The sequence below is a fragment of the Lissotriton vulgaris genome, chromosome 2_1 (assembly GCF_964263255.1).
Source record: "Lissotriton vulgaris chromosome 2_1, aLisVul1.2, whole genome shotgun sequence".
NCBI lineage: Eukaryota > Metazoa > Chordata > Amphibia > Caudata > Salamandridae > Lissotriton > Lissotriton vulgaris.
This window is the reverse complement of record NC_141687.1, coordinates 3,920,553-3,943,930: the sequence shown is the minus strand read 5'-3', so window position 1 is coordinate 3,943,930 and position 23,378 is coordinate 3,920,553. Positions and strand designations below refer to the sequence as shown.

General features: G+C 43.8%; 1 protein-coding gene across 1 annotated transcript in view; it reads left to right on the top strand.

Moving 5' to 3' along the window:
* Nucleotides 1-15,539: 15,539 nt before the first annotated feature.
* LOC147729445 (fish-egg lectin-like) overlaps nucleotides 15,540-23,378 on the top strand; it is a 94,273-nt gene continuing 86,434 nt past the window's right edge. Inside the window, exon 1 of the mRNA XM_086959056.1 lies at nucleotides 15,540-15,645. Within this exon, the coding sequence (XP_086815182.1) occupies nucleotides 15,540-15,645 (106 nt within the window). The remainder of the gene's footprint in view (nucleotides 15,646-23,378) is intronic.

Here is a 23,378-nt window from a genome sequence, read left to right as displayed (position 1 = left end):
AGTAAACATGAGTAGCTGAAGACGGGTAAAGAGCCCTTACTTTAGTGTAAGAGGAATGTGTGAAAGAGGTACAGAAACTTTGACAGAACCACCTTTTTCATCAGTGCGATCCAGTTGTTTACCATTAGAGCATTAGATTAACTCATTTTTAATTGTAGTTCTATGATGTATAGTAGGACTTATTTATTATGCTGTATTATATGTTTATTAAATATGAATTTTCGATGTATATGCTTTTATGATAAATCTTTATCAAATAAAGCTTATACTAATACTACTACATTGGAGAGGGTTTAATCAACCTCTGTACTAAGGGGCTTATTTACAAGCAGCCTGCGCCGCCATCGCGTCACTGTTTTTGACACTCCGGCGGCTCAAGCCTCTCTATCTCATATCTACAATGTTATGCAAAGCCACTATGCGAACGACCCGGATTTATTTAATTAACTTTTATAATAACGATTTTTATTCTGTACCTAACAAGAACTTTGAAGCACTCTCTAAGACCTTACAAAATCTTGAAGCCAGTTTAGAAACTGAGGAGGAGATAGGGATTTTAATCGTGGGGGACTTTAATGCGAAAATCCCAAAGAACTGCTGGACCGAGGATAGAAATCACTTAGATCAAGCTGAACGAAGGGGCATTGAATTAGCTAGCATATTAACTGAGCACACTCTCAGCAATGCTATGGATACAAGTTACACTCCTAGCACATATCATGCTCCCACGTTCAGAGGTATGGATTGCTTTTCTACTATTGACTTTATCTTTATGTCCCCCCATTTATTAGACCGCGTAACAAAATTCACAGTTATGGAAACATCGTTTGGCGATTATAACCCCTTCACAGTGACTCTGCACCTAGGCCCTAGCCAGGTATATGCTAATTTAAATGGCGCAAGAGACATCACACCCTCGGGTGACGGTCTGCGATTAAAATGGAGGGGAGTTGACAGCGGGGCAATATTGGAAAGTGTAAAAAGGGAATATCCCCAGTTAATCAACTCTTGTTTATCCATGGATGGGAACTGTCACAGGATAATCGCTGACTTTGGTAAACTGTGTCTAGCCATACAAACCTCTTTGTCAGTTCCATTGCCAAAGGAAGGGAAAGAGCCAAGGTGGTTTGATTCTGCCTGCTCACTAGCTAACAGGGAATTGCGCAGGGCATTAACCACTAAACCAAGCCGCCTAATGGAGGTACAGGCAGCCAGGAAATTTTAAATTAGCTGAAAGAAAGGCTACATTATTGACAGAACAGTGGGAGTCGCTGGTTGGAAGTGCAAACTTGAAAAGCAGTGGCCCCTTCTGGTCAGCTGTCAGAAAAATGTGAGAAATGGGCAAACAATTAACCCCAATCAGTTGCAATATAACTAGCAGCTCCTGGGAGGCCCATTTTTCCAAAATCTATGCCTTACCACTTGAGGAATAAACTAGCTTTGCCCCTGGACAGCTCCGCGGATTAGAGATCGATCTCCATGAGGTGGAAAGAGCTATCAAAGAGAGCCTTGGGAACAAGGCCCCAGGTCCTGATGGACTGCCCATAGACATTATTAAGCATAGTCCAGATCTATGGACACCAATCCTCCTTAATGTTTTTAATAGTCTGCCAACAGTGCCCATGCCCACTACCTGGGCAACTAGTACTATAGTCCCAATTTTTAAAAAGGGCGAGAGGTCGGACCCAGTGAATTACCGTCCGATCTCCCTTTTGGACAATACCTTAAAAATCTTGGGGCGAGTAATTTATAATAGGGTGGTAGAGTGGACTGAAGATACAGGTCTATTGGACCGGTGTCAGATGGGATTCAGGAGCAAGGTGGGGACAGTTGAGCAATGCTTGAATCTAAAATTGATAATTGATAAGTATAGCGTTGTCCGATCGTCTCCTATTTACCTTGCGTTTATGGATCTTTCATCCGCCTTTGATCTAGTGAATAGATCTAAACTATGGGCAATCCTCCTGAATTATGGACTGGATGAGGCTCTTGTTAACTTCCTGGCGTACCTCCACACCGATCTCAAGGCACAAGTCAGGATTGGGATGGGTGGAGAAGTATCTGGACCTATCAACATTGGCAGAGAGGTAAGACAGGGGTGCGTTTTAGCACCCCTGTTGTTTATTATTTACATTAATGGTCTAGCCAAAACCCTAAAACAAGTGACTAGTGATGCACCAATAATCCAGGGGCAACCATTACCAGTTTTATTATACGCAGACGATGCGGTCCCCATGGGCCGAACACCAAATGCACTCCGTTTACTTGTTAAAAGTTTTGTCTAATACATGGAGGGCTTAGATCTGCGTGTAAATTTAAAAAAATCTTTTATTATGCCACGTGGACCCAGGAAACGAAAGCTCCACACCATACATATAGGGACAGATAAATTAGAATCTGTAACTACATTCCCATATTTAGGGCTGGTTTTCTCTGCGAACGGCAAGTTCTCGAAAGCCACCAATTCTATTTTGAGCTTGTCCCGTCCAAAGAAAATAGGTGCCACTAGAGCTATTTTAAACATTTTTAGACTACAGTGCTTACCTGTAGCTACATACGGGGCTGAGGTCAGGGGAGTGGGAAAAAATCCAAGTATCCAGCGAGAAGAAGGTCGATTCTGTAGAAAAATACTGGGCACCCCAATCTCATCTTCCGAATTCATTTGTGATGAGGAACTAAACCTCCCCTATGTATGTGATTTTATTAGAACTAGACCAGCTCTATTCTGGATCAGGATCTGGAGGAATAAATCAGCCACTCTAACGCAAAATATTATAAAAGACTGTCTTAAATGTGACCATGGCATGGCGATCCCCTGGCTTGCGGGAGTCCTAAAAACATTGAGTGCCGTGGACAGGGGAGATCTTTTCTCCGACCCAAGCAAGATTGAGCCCAAAGATAAAATTGAGGTCAAACAAGCACTGTATGCACTTTATAATTCAGAACGAATGAAAGGGAAACCCTCAAATCAACTGTTGTGAGTTACATGGGGAATGAATTATGTAGGAGACCACATCCACCCTACCTCACTTTACCCATGACCAATTGGGAGAGATCACTGTTGTTTCGGCTAAGGGTGGGTTCAGTGAAATTCCTACTGGGCTTTCCCTTGGGTTATCAACACAACACAATACAATCGATGTCCGTGTGATGATATTAGTAAACAGAATGATTTGCACTTTCTATTCTTCTGTAAATTTTATTTAAACTATATTAATTGGCTTTTAACTCCTTATTTTAGAAAACAAAGACCCCTTTCGTTAGGGGAGTCTTATACAATGTTGCTCTCCCTGGACACAGATGAACTAATTTACCACACTTGCACTTTTCTGAGACTTATAACACGCGTACGCAAAATGATGGAAAACCCCTGAAAATAGTCTCATGAGATTTGTATTCGATTTTTTAATAATTATGAATTCTGTAATTTAGATCTGTTATGTAATTGGATTGTTTTAATGTGGTACTTTTATGAATTTTATGAAATTCGAATAAAGGTCTTTTGAACTTTGAACTTTTGAACTTTGACACTCTCAATGCCAGTGTTTGCCACACAGTGATTGCCATTTATATTTTTAAGGGGGTTGTCCTTTGTTCTTCCTCTCCCCTCCCCACCCGCGCACAGACACTTTGCCACCTCTAACTGCAGTGCTGTTTATTGGCTGCTGCAGCGCAGGCAGGGAAGTCTCCGTCAGCAAAATAAACGAGGCACAAAGTCCACACACCCCATAAATCTCCACTATGATGGTATCAATGTATCGTTGGTACATTATTCAAAAGTTTCTTACCGGGTCAGTCCTCCAGTACATGGAAACAAAGGGGGCTTATTTATGTGCCACTTTGTGTCGTTCTTGTGCCACAGGAGAGACCCCCTTTAAAATGAGTTATATAAAGCCACACAAGGCCACCTTGCAGGGGCATGAGTGGCTTCATAAATCACTACTAATGCAACGCTGCACAAATCACCCCAGTGCCCTACTCTGCACCAGGGAGTCATTTCCATGGGTGCTGCACAGGTATTCCCACGCCACAGCCCTGGATTTTGAAGAATTCCAAGATTTGCTAGAAGTGGTAGACCTAAGAATGTGCCAAAAACCTACGCCTCCCCAGGTGAGGCGTGACAAGAAGAAATATCCTTACTTCTCCTCCTTACTGCCTCTTTCTATCTGTGCAGAGAATCAATCTTGCATAAATGCAGGCACCCCTCACCATGATGCAAGGGTGCCTGCATTGGCAATAGACGACCAAAAGGAGCCAGCGAAGGGGAAAAGGCAGCGATGCACGATGTTGAATTAAATACAGCACATTCCTGCCCTCTCCCAGTCATGCAGTGCAGCACAGCGAGGTGGATTGCTGTGCTGTGCTGCCTGACTTGGCCATGAATATTGCCCTAGATTTTTGGCATTTTAGTGGAATCCATCTGGGGCACAATAATTTATTTATCTATTTTATTTCAAAAGTTTTATATAGTGCTGACTAGACCCGGAGGTATCAGAGCACTTCACATGAGGACGAGAATTGTTCCAGAGCATAGTTACCAGTTACATAGTTACAAGTTACACAGTTTCAGAGCATAGTTACAAGTTGCTGGAGCATAATTACATGTGTTAAAAACATATACGTAAGAGAAAAAGCAGGCAAGGGGAGAGATTCAGGGGAGATAGGATAGGAGCAGAGGAGATAGACAAAGGATGAAAGGTGGAAAGAGGTGGAGGGGTGAAGGAAACGGAATCGGGAGACGAGAAAAAACAGTGTCCAATGTCCGGTCTGCTGTGATCACAGGGGAAATGTTGTAATTCCCACACCTCCGCTGGGTGTGGCTCCCTTTACGCTGTGGACTCTCTCAGAGGGGCCTCTGAGGCTCCAGGGCATAAATATCATATGAATTGATGTATGGTCAGTCCTCAAACATAACATAAGCAGAAGCTCAATTGACGGCTCTGGGTATTGCGCGTTCGTGGAGAACAAAAAAACTCTGTAAAGTCCTTCAACTAGATGAGTCTGCTGAATGTAAGGGTATAATATGTTTACAAAACAGCCATTGGGGCAAAAGAATTATAGACAAAAATGTCACATTTGTTTTTCTCTACTTATTTTCAATTGATTTTTTTTACTTCAACAATAATAAGTCAATATTGTATTGACTCCAGTTTATTTATAATCCTGACCATCATCTGTATGTAACATGTCCCCCCACATCATAGTGTTCTTGTTGCAGACAGGATTCTTAATCAGGAGGGGGACATCATCAGGGAACCTCGACAAGAGCAGGCTGTTTTTTCCAAAGCACATTTCTTTTCTGTGATGATATTTCCTTAACAGGCATGCCAGTGCTTCCATGACCAAAGCAAATAGAACACAGGTAATGGACACCCCTGGCCAAAGTGCAGCTATAATTTGGCGAGAGTTTCGACTGGAAGATAGTTTTACATTTCTCTATAACGTTGGTGCTATTTGAGAATCTTCCCAACACTTTCCAAAAAGAGTTAATCGACCTGCACTTCCTGGAAAGTTCTTTTTTTTTTTTTTTTGTCCTCATACGCCAGTAAAGATATTTTCGGTAATGATTATACAGAGAATCTTTATGGAAGCTCTTTTTGCAGACACCCTGTATAAGTCTCACGGTACCACCATGTCAACAGTCAGCTCAGTCTCTCATTTTAACAGACCCTTGGACTGATCTTAGGGTGGTTCATTCCGCAAAAAGGCATAATTATTGGACATAGTTGATTCATAGTCCATCGAGCCAATTAATACAAGGGGTCCACAAATGCTTCCTTCTCTTCCATACCACTTTGTCTAAACTAAGAGTGTGCCTGATTGCCCCAACCCAATCTAAATATGTTGGTAAATTAGTGCTCACCCACAATTTACATATTTCCCTACGGGCTAGGATAATTAAATAAAGAAATAACTTATTACTGTCTTGAGGTACTTCCTCATAATTGGAGGGAATTCCAAAAAAAACTTGTTGTGTACTAACCCTTATTTCATACCCAAAGAGGGCTTTCATAACTTCTTGTACTTCAAAGCAAAATTGTGTAAGTGCGGGACAGGTCCTAAACATATGGAGGTCATCTGCTTTTTCCAAATAGCGCTTTGGACAGCAAGGAGTAGGCCCCTTTGAAAATTTGGCAATCCTAGCCGGGGACCAGTATACCCTATGGAGAGAAAACAAGTGATTCCGCTTTAAATTGGCAGGTGAGACAGTAAGGTGTAATAAATCAAAGGATACTTGCCATAGATTCTGCAAGTCGACATCCAAGACTTGCACCCTCCATAGTTGTTCTGGAAGGCTGAGCTCTCCATCTTCTCCCTCGAGTATTGTCCAGTAAAGCACTGATATTTACGCAATCTTGTTTTCTTCATTAATAGTTCATCCAAAATAGATTTAGCACCTTTATCCTCTAAGACAGCCTGGTCCCAGCTTTTGATTTGTAAATACTTGAATTTAGATAAGTTTTTATCTGTTAGAACAGAAATGTCTTCCCAACTCAAAAGATTCCCTTCAGGCAATAGCTGGGCCCATAATCTGATGTGTGCGCTCTGCAGAGCTATAGATAATAGATCTTTGGTCCATTCTGGAGAGCCTGGGGAGTCCAAAAATGGCGCTATAGCAGCGCAATATGGAATATTCAGCATTTTCCTTACTCTGGCCCACACATATGCCATATCTCTAAGAACCTTTAATCGCACTTTTTTGAAAAAACGCATATCTCCAAACTTAAACATAAATGCATGAGACCCTCCCTGAATCTCAGATAGCATGTTTTGAAACATAAAGTCTGTTTCTGTCCCCCCTAAAGTATCAAATAAGCTTATTCCAGCTTTCAATAATAGGGTCCAGGCATACACTCTAAAATCAGGTGCTCACAGTCCACCCTTGCCTTTTTCCTACGAAGCTTTTTCCAAGAGATTCTTATGCCTTTTGAGGCCCTGTTAAACGAATTCCATTTGGCTTGTATCTTAGTTAGTCTAGCTTCTTTAAAAGCAAGTGGAATATTCTGAAGTATATATATTATTTTGGGTAGCAACATCATTTTTACTATATTGATCCTAATGATTAGAGTCAAAGGCAGGAGTGACCAATTTTTTAGGGATTCCGCCATTTCTTTATCGATCTTTTCAAGGTTTTTTTCTGCAAGTTGATTTATGTCTTGTGTGATTTGAATTCCCAGGTATCTCATTTGATTTTTCAGAATTGGAATGTGATTAGCCTGGGTTATATTCCAACACATACATTCTGATTTAGCTTGATTAATCAGATATCCAGAAACTCGGCCAAATTGCTCTGCAGCTTTATAAATGAGGGGAATTGATTTGATAGGGTCAGTAGTGTATAACATCAAATCGTCCGCATAAAGGGCGACTTTTTTCATCCAGTTTTTATGTTTAAAGAGTAGAGTATCTTGGTCTTGTCTAATCTTTTCTGCAAGTGATTCCATCTATAAATCAAATAATAAGTGTGATAACAGGCACCCTTGTCTTGTCCCTCTTTGGATTTTTATAGGGGAAGATAAACTGCCATTTATTAATAATCTAGCTATCGGAGCTTGGTAAAATGCTGCTATTACCCTACAAAAGTTATTTCCCAAATTAACCTTTACTAATACTTTGGCCAGGAATTCCCAATTGACGCGATCAAAAGCCTTTGCGGCATCCAATGTAATAACCGCTAGTGGGATTTTGTATTGAGAAGCAACGTCTATTGCACCCACCAATGCTTGTGTGAGATCTTGTATAGAACGACCCCTGATAAAGCCCTTCTGATCTAAGTGTAAAAGTTTAGCTGCAGTACCGTTCAATCTTTTCGCTAATATATTTGCCATGAGCTTATAATCAGTGTTAAGAAGAGAGATTGGACTGTATGAGTCACACTGAAATGCTCTCTTCATTGGTTTTAAAATAAGAACCACTATGGCGTCATTCCAAGAAACAGGGATGTTGCCTCCTTCCTCAAATATAAAAGTAAATAACCGTTTCAGAATTGGTGTTATTACCGGTGCTAGTACTTTATAGATCTCTGAAGGTAGCCCATCAGGGCCCGGAGCCTTACTTTTCTTGGCGGAGTCTATCGCCGAAACTATTTCAATGGAGCTAATCTCTCTATTAAGATTGTGCGAAGCCTGGTCATCTAGAGCTTGAACCTGATATTGGTGAAGCCATGAGTATATTAATTGTTGTTGTGGGAATAAATCTTCTCTATAGACTTCATCAAAGTGATGGTAAAAGGCCTGCTCAATATCTAGCCTGTTATCTGAAATCACATCCTTATTTGTGATCTGTACTTCCTTTATGGAGTTTGATGTTTGATGTTTGATGTTTGGTGGTTTTTATATAGCGCTCTGTCACTCCAGGGAGCATCCTGGCACTTTATCTTCATTGCTGACAGGTTGTACAATGTTTTGACTGCATTTGGGAAGGTTTGAGAATAATTTAGACCATAGTTATGCATTTGGATTCTGGGAGTCCGTAGATCCAAGTTTTTAAGGATTTTTTGAAAGTCTGTTCTGAGGATATTGAACGTAGGTCTATGGGAAGTGTGTTCCAGGCCTTGGCCCCAAGAACTGCCATCCTTTTTTGTTTTCCAGGCTAAGAGCTTTCCACTAGCCTCTCCATATTCAAAGTGAGCTAGTGAGCTGGCCTGCCAGCGCTTCCTCAGCCTTCCATCTAATACCTGCTCTAGCTGTAATTTACAAGTTAACAAATCTTTTTTATTGTTGTTCTCTTTGTCTGGAAGACTGAGGACTAGCACAGCTTGTTCCAGGGCCTTTATTCTTGCTTCGATCTGTGAGATTTGTGCCCTATATGCTCGATGTTTTACAATCTGATATGCTAGTAGTCGCCCTCTCAAAAAGGCTTTATACGTGTCCCAAACAACTGGGAGTGTAGCTGTACCTAGATTAGGAGTGAAAAACTCGTTTGATTCCTCAATCAATTTATTTGTTACCTCTTATTCCAAAAGAATGCTTCCATCTAAAGTCCATCTCTTGGCCAGCTGGGGGCCTGACAATTTTAAGGTAAGAGTAACCGCTTAATGATCGGAAATATGGACACCAAGGTGTTTTGTCTCCTCCACTTGTTGAACTAGGTGTTCTGCAATAAGAAAAAAATCTAATCTAGATTTGTGACGCAATTTCTTATTATGGAATGTGAATTCTCTTTTTGTACCATTTTTTTGTCACCAAATATCTTTCCAGCCAAACTGAGCAACCACATTAGACAATACAGCCCTGGTTTTAGGATTATGTGAGAACCTAGCAGCAGATGTTTTATCCAACTTTGGATCGAGTACAAGATTAAAATCCCCTGCAAGAATGACTGGATCCTCAAAATCTAAGAGTTCAACCAAAAGGTCTTTTAGAGGGAGGGGGTCATCTAAATTAGGACCATAATATCCTACAATCGTAAATTTATACGAATGTTGTTTTATTTTTGCTATAACCCATCTCCGCTTTTTATCAGACTTGGACTGTATCAAATTTATCTCTGAATTAGATTTGATCAATATGGCAACCCCTTTGGTGGAAGTCTGTTGTGAAGAGGTTATCACCTGCTGAATCCATTTTTTTTTCATAAAGATATCTCTTAATTCTTTTTCAGTAGAGTGGGTCTCTTGTAAGATGAATATATTTTCAGGTGCCTCTTTTAAGTACTGAATGATTCTCTCTTTTCTATGTTTGACTCGTAACCCGTTCTCATTCCATGATAAAATCTTAATATATGATGCTAATGCTACCCTACCTTGGCTATTTGTCCTGACAAAGGTATAAACAAATGAAATTAAAGTCTGGCAACTTGGACATTTTTTTAAATTTGTTTCCCGATGCTCCCCACCCAGTGCTCCCACCCCCCTCCCCCTACCCTGACCCTCCCGTGCTCCCCTGGAGAATCCCCCTCCTTTTCTTGGCCAGCTGGGCCATTGAGACTCCTCCACCCGGGTGTATCATCTGTTTAAGTTGAGAGTGGTGGCCTCATCTAGGGTCTTCATTAATTTCAATATTTATTAGCTTGCTCTGGAGAAGTGTGGCTCAAAGTTTAGAGCGGCAGACCCTGATGCAGAGGTCTAGCCCGGGACCAAGGTTCACTACCCCGCCTCGGGGGGTCTTGGGCTCAAAAATTTCACGGACCTGATAGTTCTCGCCTCGGTGCCTATTCCAATCATGGAGTCCCACTCTGCAACTCTGGGCAACAGCTTGCTTAATCTCCACAACGGCCCCCACAACGCTAAGGATGCCTGGCCTCCACCTTGGGGGTGCCCAGGAGTGGACGCCTCACAGGGAAAGCCAGGATGGGCTCCACAGCGGTATTCGTACAAGCGCCTTGAGACCCTTGTGGGTGAGTAGTGCGCTATACAAGTATCAATTTACAATTTTTACAATTTCTTTGATTGTCGTCTGTGAGTAATTGAAGATACTCTTCTGCCTCATCCAACCTTTTTAAAACTTTCATTTTATTTTTATACATCACTTTCAGTGATGCAGGAAATTTAAGCTGAGCAGTAGCGCCTAGTTGTTTAAAGGGTTCTAACAGCTTACCAAGTTCCCACTGCCTGGACGCTGTAATGGAGGTGACATCAGATCTGATCTGATAAGAAAATCCATCTGACGAAAGTTCCCTGGTTCTTAAGGCTTTATTAAGGATCTCTTCTTTTAAAGTGTAGGTCAGAAAATGTACCAGGATCTTTCTAGGTCTGCTTTTATTCGGATTCAACCTGAATGGGTCTCTGTGAACTCGCTGAATATCTTTTATCATTTCCTCTTCTGATACTTCCAGCTCAATAGTTTGTTTAATCAATCTGGCCACAAACTCCTTAATATTGCCCGCCTCTGCCCCTTCTGGGACTTTCAGTAGGCAGAGATTATTTTGTCTTTGCGCATTTTCTAAGGACTCAATTTTTTCTTGGAGTCCTTGCTCCCTTAACCCTTTCCATGTGGCCGCGATTCCCCTGGTGTGCTGTAAATAACACGAACAGGGGCGGGCCATGACGAACCCCATCCGTCATCAGCACACAAGCACCGTAGTGCATGACGGCTGGGGTTCGTCATCAGCATGGAAGGGGTTAATCTTAGATCCTCAAGCTTCTTAGTATGCTGGGTGGCAAGCTTTTTTAATTCTGTTACTGAAGACTCCAATTCAGTAGTTCTAGTAGCTAATGATCAAATTTCTCTTTTAACTCCTGCTGGTTGGTTAGTGTAGCTTCAAAACCACTTTTTACTTCATAACTCAGGGCTCTTAGCATTGCTATAACCGACTGGTCCATAGTTTCTGCTTTTAAGAGAACTGCAAATACGTCATCCTCACTATTTGTATTCATTGTTTGTGCTGATACTTCCCCCTCTAATTCAGGTTCAGGTTCCTTATCTTCAGAACTATGCGTGTGATTTTGTTTTGAGGTTTCTGCTGACTCAATCGCTTGTTCAAGCCCCGGATCCATCTCTAAACCTTCTAAGGGTTGATATCTGTTGGCAGTTAGAACACCCTTTATAGGCGCCCGAGCTGTGACCTCGTCGGACAATTTAAGTTCCAAAACTGAAGGTGCGGTTTTAAAATATGCCTTCAAAGACGGAGGTGGTTTTACCCTTTCAACTGTTTTCTGTGCTTTGATGTTTTTTTTTCCAGTTCTCTTTAAAGATTTTGCCTTGGTTTTAGCTAAAGATGGGGAATCTGACGAGACATTTAACATAGGTTGCTTCCCCTCCTTGCTTCTGAGGGTATATCCCAAACCTTGGGAACCTGATGACTCTTTTTCTGACATATACAAATCAGGGTCTGAAGACGCTGAAGAAGCTGAAGAGGCTGTTTCGATGAAAGTCTTACTTAGCCCATTGCATTGTGGACTTAGTGGTTTTAACTTGGTATCCATAACACCTCTCCTTTCACGAACTTCTTTTTGTATCTCAAAGGTAGGATCCTTTAATGTTCCAAAACAGGGGTTGATGCGATGGGTAAATGCAGCGCATGAGTTGAAGAAGGGGAGAAGTGCTGGCTACAGATATCGGTCTGCCTGTTTAGAGCGAAGCATTAAAAGCATTGAAAATACCAAGTTAAATCCTGGAAAGTTTTGTGCCAATCCATAAAGTGAAGGACAAGAAAAAAGGGTCCCAAAACACTGATTTGCCGTGTTAATTCCCATGGAAAACATCTGTTGCAGCTACACAAAAAACAGCCCAGGAGAATTACACTAAATTAGGCAAAAAGTTAGACCTTTACTCAGAAAGTGTGCTTTTTGTGATTTTGATTAATTCTGTTCAGACATTTTTTAAGGAATTTGCATATATTGAAGTGTTCAGTATGGACTTAAAAGTGTTAAACATAGGTATACCTTGACAGTTGATCCAGCGGGGCAACATTTTAACAAGCACTGGTAAATGCCTTACATGTACATTGTCTGAGATGTTACCTTGCACGAGGTAAGAGGTGGGTGGGTATAGGGTGAGAAGTATGTCAATAGTAGAAGTGCAGGATGAGCAGTTTGAGTTCAGGGTGAGAGGTGTGTGTGGAGGGGTGAGAGGAATGAGAGTGCCGGGTGAGAGGTGTGTCAAAGGTGAGACGGGAGACTGATACAGGAAAGACACGAGGAACAACAGGAAATAGTCTGCTACAGCCAATAGAAACAGAGGAAATGTAAGTTAGAAGCACAGGAACAAATGAAAAGCAAGTCCCATCAAGAACTATATTAACAAGAGATTTCAAATTACAGCTCAAGCACTGTGCAGGCGAAACCGTATAAGGGGCCCTTTCCTACAGAGGCTATCAGCATTGCCCTACCCCCAGCACCCAGTGGACCCTGAGAACAAGGAACTGGCTGCAGGAAAAGGTCAAAAACCTTGTTGTGGACCCTGTTGGCTCATCGGACAACTATAGCTGCAGGAGGCTGGGGCAAGTGTCATAAAAAGAGCTTAGGTGTTGATGGATACTGACAGATGCTGAGGGCAGAGGGAGTGGCGAGTTACATGAGTTGTGGAACTATACCAAAGAAGACTCGAAAGAATCACAGATAACTTTTATAGAGGAAGGTTATAGTTTGTTATTGGGTGCCTAGTCAATCTTATTTAAAAGATCATTAAAGTTCCCTCATGAGACTTCTCTGACTGGAGCAGGGCCGCCCCACTGAAAGTCATCATTTTAAATGCCCAAGGCACGTGTAACTCTTTCAACGCACTACCCAGGACCTCACACGTCACACAGGAGGCTTCAAAGATGACATCACTGGGTTCGCCAATAAAGGCACCAGTTACTTAATATCTTCACTGGAGCATGGTTGTGTTTGCCTTTTTGAGATTTGTTTTCTGACACTAGAAGTAAATGAAGTCGGTTTTTATATGTAGCAACTATAAGCATGTTGCAAGGATATTGCTAGTATTTTTAATTGCAGCAGGAATTAAATTTATATTCACAGGTGATTTAAGAAATGAGAACATTAACAACATTACGGATGACTTGCCATATCCCTTCAGTATCACATCACTAGGAGTGTCGCGGATGCTGCAAACATTGCTATTTTCACAGGTTTGCTGACAAGTGAAGCACAGACTGGATTCTATTGCAGAGATGTGTACACATGGAAAAATATGCTGCAAATCAGCAAAATACTATTACAACCTGTCAATATGTAATGGGAAAACATTTCTTGTGAATAGCAAGACATACTCATTTTGGTGGAGAGGCCAACAAAATCAATGTCTTACACCCCATTTCATAAGCAGTACGTGTAATTGCATTTAAATAGCGCTTACTACCCCGGACACGGTGTTGAAGTGATTTTCTGAGAGTAGCTCACTACTCTGGAACCTAAAAAGGATTAGTGGTGAATTAGTATAAGGGAATATGAATTAATGTGTGTGGTGGACGGGTGAGTCTGTAAGTAGGATTGAAATGGAGGCATAGAAGAGGGCTGGTCTAGAAAGGGTTCATTTGGCGATCATAGCAGCACGAGGAGGTTTGGGATGAGTAAAGGAGAGATGGAGGGGGAAGACTCTCTAGAAAGTGGATTAGGGAGAAAGATGATGAGGTATTGGATGTGCCTAGGAGGGACAAATGAGGGAAGGGTTTAGAAAGGCTTTTATGAATAGGAAAAGAGGTTTGAAATGAAGCAAAGAGGCGAAGAGAAGGGAAGATTTTACGAAGGGTTATTTTGGGGATCATAGTAGTAGAATGAGGTTTTTGATGAGTCAAAGAGTGGAGGTAGAGGATATATTGAGAGATGTATAGGGTGAAATATAGGGTAATGCATTGGAGAGGCTGACTTTTATTTTAACATTAGGAGTACAGTAATGCATATTTAGATACATAAGTATCCAGGCTTGCCTAATTTCTGGTTAGAGTACACTACTTAAGTCACATGTGTATACAAACGCGCAGCGGAGGAGGGCAACAGGCACGCCCCTGGCATGCCGAAGGTGGACTAAAGGCAAGCCCTTCTGTGCCCGTCCGCGTCTGGACTGTGGCCAGCACCAGCCATGCTGCCCCTCGTAACAACAATATAAATATCTCCTGGACACGACACTCCCTTCTGAGTCTAATGAAGAACGCTTGTCCAACAGGACATGATATTGACCTAGTGAGTACTATACTCCCCCATTTCTATACTATACTCCCACAAAACTGCGACTTTGTCATCAGGAAAACAGAGAGATGTCAAGGAAACAAGAGAGCAATCCCCTTGAACTCAGTGCAAAAGAAACCAGGAGACAGAATAAGAGCCTGCCTTATTAATTGCATGTCACGGCCCAAACATGCAGACGACATCTCTATATCACTATCCATTATGGGATATGATGTTGCTGACCGAAATCTGGTTAAAAGAGGAATCCAGACCGGCTCTGGCTCTAGCTATCCCACTAGGTTTTAGAGCAGGTTATGTAAACATAAGAGGAGATAAAAGAGGAGGTGGAGTAGCCATCACTGTGAGGGACTCATGGGAGACCTGCTCTACTGAGCTACAAAACATTGGCTCGATTGAAAGGTCTGAATTTTTTGTATAATTATAGGACCCACATCCTCCTTCGCAGGACTATTGATTTTCTGACCCCAAGGCTGGTCTCCTAGCCTAACCTTAACCTTAAATCTCTGTAACTTAATTGCCCAGAAGTCACTACAATATGCCAACTATGCGGCTCTAGGAGGCTTTAATTTACATATTGTTGACCCCAAGTGCACCCATGCATCGCAGTTGATTATGTCACTCAATGGGGCAAATCTATCCCAATATGAAAGTTCCCCTACAGAGTGGAAAAAAGTAAATGTAAACAAAAAGAACGCCTTTGGAGGAAACAATATTGTCCATCAACCAAATTAATCTACAAGGAAGCTCTAATTAAACTTTACAGATCTATGACATTTGCTAGAAGAGACTACTTTGTAAAATGAATTAATACCACAGAGAGCTCCAGCAGAGAAATGTTCAAGCTAGCTAGCTCCTTCACTAAGCCAATAACATTTGAGAGCAAGATCTCCCCGTCACCTTCACTGTGTGCAAAACTATCGGACTTCCTTGAGAATTTTTTTTTAAGGTCTATGACACCTTCACGACTAGAATGGAAACAATTGAAATGGACGATGTGGAAACCCACAATGGGGAGACATCCTTCTCAGAATTTTCCCTCATCTCACAGCAGGAATCTTTGGTAGAGATCCTGAAATGTAAATGAGGGACCCCAGAATGTCTTAGAGCCCAAACTGTGGAGATCACTGGCCCACCTGATCAATCCTACCCTGAACCACTTAAGGAATATTTCACTTGCCATGGGCATCTTCCCGGATTCTTGGAAGCATGCTATGCTACTGCCTCTCATGAAAAAGCCCAATTTTGTTCCGGGAGAGCTCAACAACTACCACCCGATTTCACTACTTCTATCACCGGCTAAGATGCTGGAATAATTGGTTCAACGTCAACAGTCCAATTTCATTGATAGGCATGTATTTTACATGAGACGCAGTCCGGATTTCGGACTGATTTCAGCACAGAGACTGCTCTGCTGGAGGTGGCAGAGTCTATAAGCATGACTGCGGACACAGGAGCTTAAGTTATGCTGGTGTTCTTGGACTTGTCCGCAGGCTTTCAATAAGGTGGATCACCAACTAGCAAGGCTTAAACGTGCAGGATTGAGGGGGGAGCGGCACTCTCCTGGCTGCAGTAATATCTCAGTGACCGTAATCAAAGGGTCACTCTCCAACCTTTTAAGTCAGAAGCAAAACCACTATGGTGCAGGGTGCCACAGGGATCGGCCTTAAGCTCTTTACTCTTTAAAATATATTTGGTTCCCTTCTTTTCACTCATTGCCAAATAGGAAATAAAAAACATTTCCAATGCGGATAACACCCAGTTGGTATTCTCCTTTAAGGACCACTCCGTGAACTCCTTCTCCAGGTTCAGGGGATGTCTGAAGGACATCTCCTGCTGGATGAATAATAAGACATTAACGCTTAATGCAGAGAAATCTGAGGTCCTGTTTTTTGGCAAGGCATCCCCCCTGTTGGCCAGACTGTGGTGCCGGATGAAATGGGACTCTCTCCCAGCCCCTCAACCACGGCAACAAACCTGGGCATAAAATGGGAAAGCGATCTGCTGTTCATAACCCAAGTACATCATATTGCAACCTCATGCTTCAGTATATTGAGAAGCTTGTGCAAATTTCTACATTTATTACCAGAGAACTGCCGCAGAATCATGGTACATGCCTCAGTAACATTGAGACTTGATTATGCGAATAGCCTCTACCTGGGGCTGCCTGCCCATCTGATGAAGAGATTGCGGATTGTGCAAAATTGCAAAATGTGGCTGCAAGATTAATTAGAAGAGTACCATTTAGACAACAAATTCATCCACATATTAAACAGCTCCATTGGCTACCAGTAGCAAGATGGATAGAATTCAAGGCCCTGACGATAGCTTTCAGGGCACTGAGAGGCAACTTTCCCAGCTACATCAGGAAAATTTGACTCTCCCAACAAAAACGTTCATTAAGATTGAACTCACACAATCTGCTTTGCCTACCTCGATATGCAAAGGCATGCACTGGGGGTAGATCTTTCACTGCGGTTACGATCAGACTTTGGAATTCACTTCCGGTTAAACTACGCCTAATCCAATCTGAATTGGAGTTCAGGAAAGCTATGAAGACCTGGCTATTCAGCCTGAGCTAGACCCACGGCAACCTCTCTCTTCTGCTTGTCTGCTACAGCACTGGGACACCTCTGTTTGAGGTAGCTAGGCTTCATAAATATATTAAATTACTTTAAGTACATGGAAGGTATGAGGAAGTCAATATATCAACGTTTAAGTTGTATTTAATAAACTCAGACTTTTAAGTGGTGCTGTACTTTAAGCTAATTTATTTATTTTAATTAAATGTTTTTACCGTTAATAATTTAATTATGAAGCAATTACACGCAATAGTTATGATAAAATGTACATTGTTGAGAGATAATTAGGGAACTATAAGCATTTAATCATGTATCTTCTATGAAAACTATGCCGCGACCTATATACTTGTTAAGCATAGAATAATATAACTAAACGTAATATGTACATTTAGGCAGATAAATTATATATTTATAAACATAATTATTACACACTTTTATACAAAGGAATGTAAATATCTAGGGTAAAGAGGACGGTGGGCATGCCACGTTATTTACTAACTCAGTATTTATTGATCTCTCAAAGCTAACCAAACAAGCAGCATTGATCTATGCATCTGATAGTCTGTCTCTTATTACATCTCCCTATGCTTTTTGAAATAGCACAAAATGCATTCAGCAGATTTTAGAGAAACCTCTATGGCCCAGCTAAAGTACTCCCTAGACACAACCCCTGCCTCACGCAGATGCTTCATATGTCGGCTAGAAATACACAGAGGTGGTTTGTGTTCCTGTCAGTGAGAGGATATAAGACCAGAACACAATGGAGTGTGGAGAGGGAAAGAGAAGGAATAAAGAGGTGGTTACAGGGGTGGGAAAAAAGAGAAAGAAGGGGCAAGATGAGGGGGACACAGGACGCCCAAACCCATATAGCCGAGATACCCGCCACCCCCTCTCAACACAATCCCCAAAAGGAGTGAAACCGGAAACAGTTCTTGAAGTTTTTGGAAGTGGGATGGAGTGACCATCCCGGCCGTATTTATTAAAACAAAATTAAAACATTAAACGTTTCATGTTATGTACAATTTCATTACCATATTGCGATGTTTGGCTAACCTTAACAGATTCTCTAATACAGAGGTTCTCCTAGCCGAACTAGCAACCTACAAAACATTTCTTGACATATTGAAATTGTACAACCTAACGTTTAAGGGCCAACGGCAAGGTCATAACCGGTGTCAAGATCCCTAACCGGACTTACCCCTCCCACTTGGGATGGGCGACAGCACGGAGGCGTACCTCAAGTGCAACTACTACCAATTTCCCTTGACTTGACGGGGGCACCTAAAACTCGACGCCAGTTAAAGGTCGTTCGAATACTCGTGTGAGGTATCTATAAGGTATCGTGGCCCTTATCCCAACCCCACACAACTTACCGCATCTGCCGTCGCAGATGTCACTGGCCCCGGGAAATTCCCCAGGAGGGGGCTGTAACCCCTCCTACAAAGGAAGGGGCCTTGACCGCCTTTCCTTTACTTCCGGCGACCCATCCTTAGAAGGGACCGCCTCCCCATTGAGGGGCCAATGGCCACCTCTCCCGAGCGCTCCCATCCGTGTTGGGTGACGCCCACTCATAGGGATCTACTAATTAGTGCTCACCGATCATGACCTTACCGCCTACCAAAATAAATACGACAGTGCAAATTAACCTAAGAATACATTGGCCACTATGACCGAAAGAGCATACATCAAAATTCGACACTAACTGCATATCTTTAATGGCAAACATACTCAAAACGAACAGTCTTTATTAATTCAAAATCAACATGGCACTACAACCTGGAAACGAAAACGAAACAAAATTAATCAACTTTATTATACACAACTGGCTGTCTTCAGGGGCTGGTGGGTGGGTCAAAATTGGCTCTTCGTTCTGTCCCGAGCTCACGTGCAGCGAGGAGGTGCAGCTTCAGAGCACAAGAACAAGAGGATGTCTTCTGGTCTTGCGTCCCTTTTTATCCGTCTTCAGGGCGGGCGTATACCCGCCCCTGCCTGCCCCTGAGGGCGTGGCTGGCTGCGTCGGTGTCTAGGCCAGCCCACTCTAGGGCGGGAACGAGCGCGCCCCAGCTACGCCGCTTCGGGCATACCAGCTGAGACGCGCCTCCCGCCCAAAATGGCTTCCCGGGGGGATCGAGGCACTCGGCCATAAGTTCGGGGGGACCGATTCGGTCGCCCCTTTCCATATAGCCGAGATACCCGCCACCCCCTCTCAACACAATCCCCAAAAGGAGTGAAACCGGAAACAGTTCTTGAAGTTTTTGGAAGTGGGATGGAGTGACCATCCCGGCCGTATTTATTAAAACAAAATTAAAACATTAAACGTTTCATGTTATGTACAATTTCATTACCATATTGCGATGTTTGGCTAACCTTAACAGATTCTCTAATACAGAGGTTCTCCTAGCCGAACTAGCAACCTACAAAACATTTCTTGACATATTGAAATTGTACAACCTAACGTTTAAGGGCCAACGGCAAGGTCATAACCGGTGTCAAGATCCCTAACCGGACTTACCCCTCCCACTTGGGATGGGCGACAGCACGGAGGCGTACCTCAAGTGCAACTACTACCAATTTCCCTTGACTTGACGGGGGCACCTAAAACTCGACGCCAGTTAAAGGTCGTTCGAATACTCGTGTGAGGTATCTATAAGGTATCGTGGCCCTTATCCCAACCCCACACAACTTACCGCATCTGCCGTCGCAGATGTCACTGGCCCCGGGAAATTCCCCAGGAGGGGGCTGTAACCCCTCCTACAAAGGAAGGGGCCTTGACCGCCTTTCCTTTACTTCCGGCGACCCATCCTTAGAAGGGACCGCCTCCCCATTGAGGGGCCAATGGCCACCTCTCCCGAGCGCTCCCATCCGTGTTGGGTGACGCCCACTCATAGGGATCTACTAATTAGTGCTCACCGATCATGACCTTACCGCCACAGGCCCGGATAGTTGACCGGCTATCCGGGCCCCCCACCAAAACTCCTAGCTAAAGGTCATGCTCCAACGTTTTTAACCATGCTAAGAAGTCTCCTATGAGTAACTCATTTCCCACCCGAGACAAATGCACACCATCCCCCATATACATACTGTCATCAGTAATACAACCGTGCGAGATAGAATGCAATGTCCTGGAACGGAACAACCTACTCATTTTGTTATTAAGTTTCCTAACAGAATGGTTCAAAGCAGGGATCGAAATAGCCCCCCGCCACACTTTTCGTGGGATCATATGAGACCACGCAATTATACACCCCGGAACTCTCCTCGCCAACCAACTTACGGTGGAAAGCATTGCCTCCAGGAGAAGTCGTCTACCGGTGGTGACCAAATCATTGCCCCCTAAATGTACTATGACTATAGACGGCGGTGACCTCATCCGCCCTAACAAACCCTCAAAGTAAGCTTGAAACTGGTCAATACAGAGACCGCCCCTTCCGTAGAAGGACATCCTGTACCCGTATTCCCCAGCTACGTGAATCATGTCACCTGCTTTGAATACGTCTGCGGCACGCCTCACGTATGAGTGGCCCACGACCCACACCTCCTTTCTCACAGCCGGTGATGTCTGACCGCTGGCCTGGTGTTGGGTCGACTGCATAGTCCGCCCCGCCTCGAAGGCTTGCGTAACTGAAAACCAAACAAAAGACAAGAAGCGTGAGTACATTGTTACAGCTTCACAACATGTGCAACCGCACATACCTCTTATAACAATTGGAGGACCAACGCCCCACTCGTTTTACTTGTTCCACATTAAGACCCCTGGCTGCAGCTTCAGTGGCAGCCCCTATCCGAAAGGAATGGGTCCCAAACTCACCCGGGTCCAAGCCTGCTGCGGTAATTGACATCGCGAGCACCCGCTGAAACTGAAACTTTGTCAGTGGGGTGGCGTCCGCGTGTCTCAACATTGTCCCCCCCCATGATGCCACCCTTTGTGCTAGGTAATCCTCTAAACACCTCACCGGACACATGGAGGACCCTGGAATCCTGCGAATGACTATGCAGTCTCCCACCCCACTTTGATCGGTTTTTGACTTGACAAAGGATACCGTCATAGTCTCACCCCTGATCTGAACGTGTTCCCGGCACAAACCCCCCGCCACATCCCGCTTGCTCCTTGCCACCAGCTCGCTTATCCTCATAGCCCCGTGAAATGCAAGCGTAAAAGCGGCTCGGAACAAACAGGCCTCGAACTGAGACGAGCATATGCCGGGGAGTGTGGCCAGCAACTGGGACAACCTATCCAGACCTATCGGGCGCCTCTCATCTACTCTGCGACCCTCAAGGCGTTGCCACCCACGCAGCGCTTTCTGTACAGCAAAAGACGCTGTCGGGTCCTGGATATTATGAGCCCTGGCAACAAAGGAGATGGCAGCACGATGCCTCTGGGCTGTAGCCACCGACTTCCCAGCCTTACGCAAGGACATCAGAAAATGTACTACCCAATCCTCATGCCCCCAAAGTCCCCCTCTCTCAGTCCCCAAAAAGGCCAAATAAGCCCGAAACGCCCCTTCGTATGCCTTCCTCGTCCTTGGTGCTAGACTCTCTCCCACGAGGTAACGAAGTTCGGGGCACCGAGAGACCAGAGAGCTTCGGGAAAGGGTGCTGGCTCGGGGTCCGCTGAGGGAAGGAAACCCGAGAAAGCCTGCATTTGAAAACGAGACAGTGCATCAGCAGCCTGATTCATCACCCCCGGGACATGTTTTGCTCTGAATACCACGTTCGGTTGCATACACAGTAAGACAATTTCTTTAAGCAGCCTCAAAATCATTTTACAACGCGCTGCCTGACTATTAATGCATTCCACGACGGTCACATTGTCAGACCAAGTAAACGAAAACAACCCTCACTAGAGTCCAACTCGATCCCGAGGAACTCGAGGCAAGTCGTGGGACCCACAGTTTTACCTGGTGCCAACGGCACGCCAAATTGATTCATTAAAACACAAAATTCAGTCAAGGCCCGGGCACATTCATCCTCCCCAGCGGCCCCAAGGAACAGAAAGTCATCGAGGTAATGCATCACCTTCCGAAAACCTGTTTTCTTCGTGTAAACCCATTGCAGAAAACTACTGAATTTCTCGAAATAAGCACAAGATATTGAGAACCCCATTGGCATACACCTGTCCATGTAATACAAACCTTGAGACATGAATCCCAACAAACGTTGGTCATCTGGGTATACCGGGAGCAAACGGAACGCTGACTCGATATCTGATTTCGCCATCAGCGTCCCGGGCCCCAGGCGATTCAAAATGGCTACGGCCTCATCGAAGGATGCGTACCGCACCGAACACATTTCTGGATTAATTGCATCTTTCCGGATCTTATCCTGTACTACAGTAGTATGCTGCAAGACGGAAAGTTGATTTTTGCACGTCCCGACACCCTGAAAGCTACCCACCGGGATGCGGGAACCATATGAAAAACCGTTCCGTAGCACCCCAGCAGAAGTACGATCTGGGTATTCGCTGAGCCAGGGAATCATCGCCAGGGTATCAATCGGGGTTGGTAAAGGCGCCCCTCGGACTAAATTAGACCTGTTTAGCGCCTCCTCTACCCCCATTTTCACCCGATTTGGCTCTGCACGAGGACTCAGGATGGGGTGCCCCACAACCACTACATTCGTGTTTGAACTTACAAGATCCCGGGGGCCTAGTACATTTGCTTCTGTTGAAATTGAAACAGAACCCCCCCTTCCCTGTATTGCCGGCGGGTCTCGGGTAATCGTCTGTACCCGTACCCGACCGAAAGGGCGTCCCCCCATTTTGGCGGGAGGACTCACTAACAGCACTCCCCACCAATGGCACTTTCAACATTCCCGACTCTTTCATCTTATTCCATGTTAAAGAATCGTAACAGTCCCAGGTTAAACTTTTGTTATGCTCCATCGCTTTCCTGAAAAGGTTGTCATAACAGAACCATTGGTTACCTTGGTGTGATGTCGAGTACCCCATAATTCGTGACTGATATACTGGAAATTCAGGGAGCAAATCAGGCCTACGTTCCCCCAAAATTGCCGTGAAAATTCCCCAAGCATTACCCCAGTTACCAATATTTTCATTCACTTTAAAGGCGGCCATTTTTGCGCGCCAAACACTCGGATGCATCAGATCCTTTTGACCTTTAACAGTTTCGACCTCATAGTGATCAACGAGCAGGGAGAAAATGTTAACGTATTCCCCCGCCCAAATCTTTTCCTTTATTGGCAAAGGAACATGTTGCCCCAATCTTTCTCTA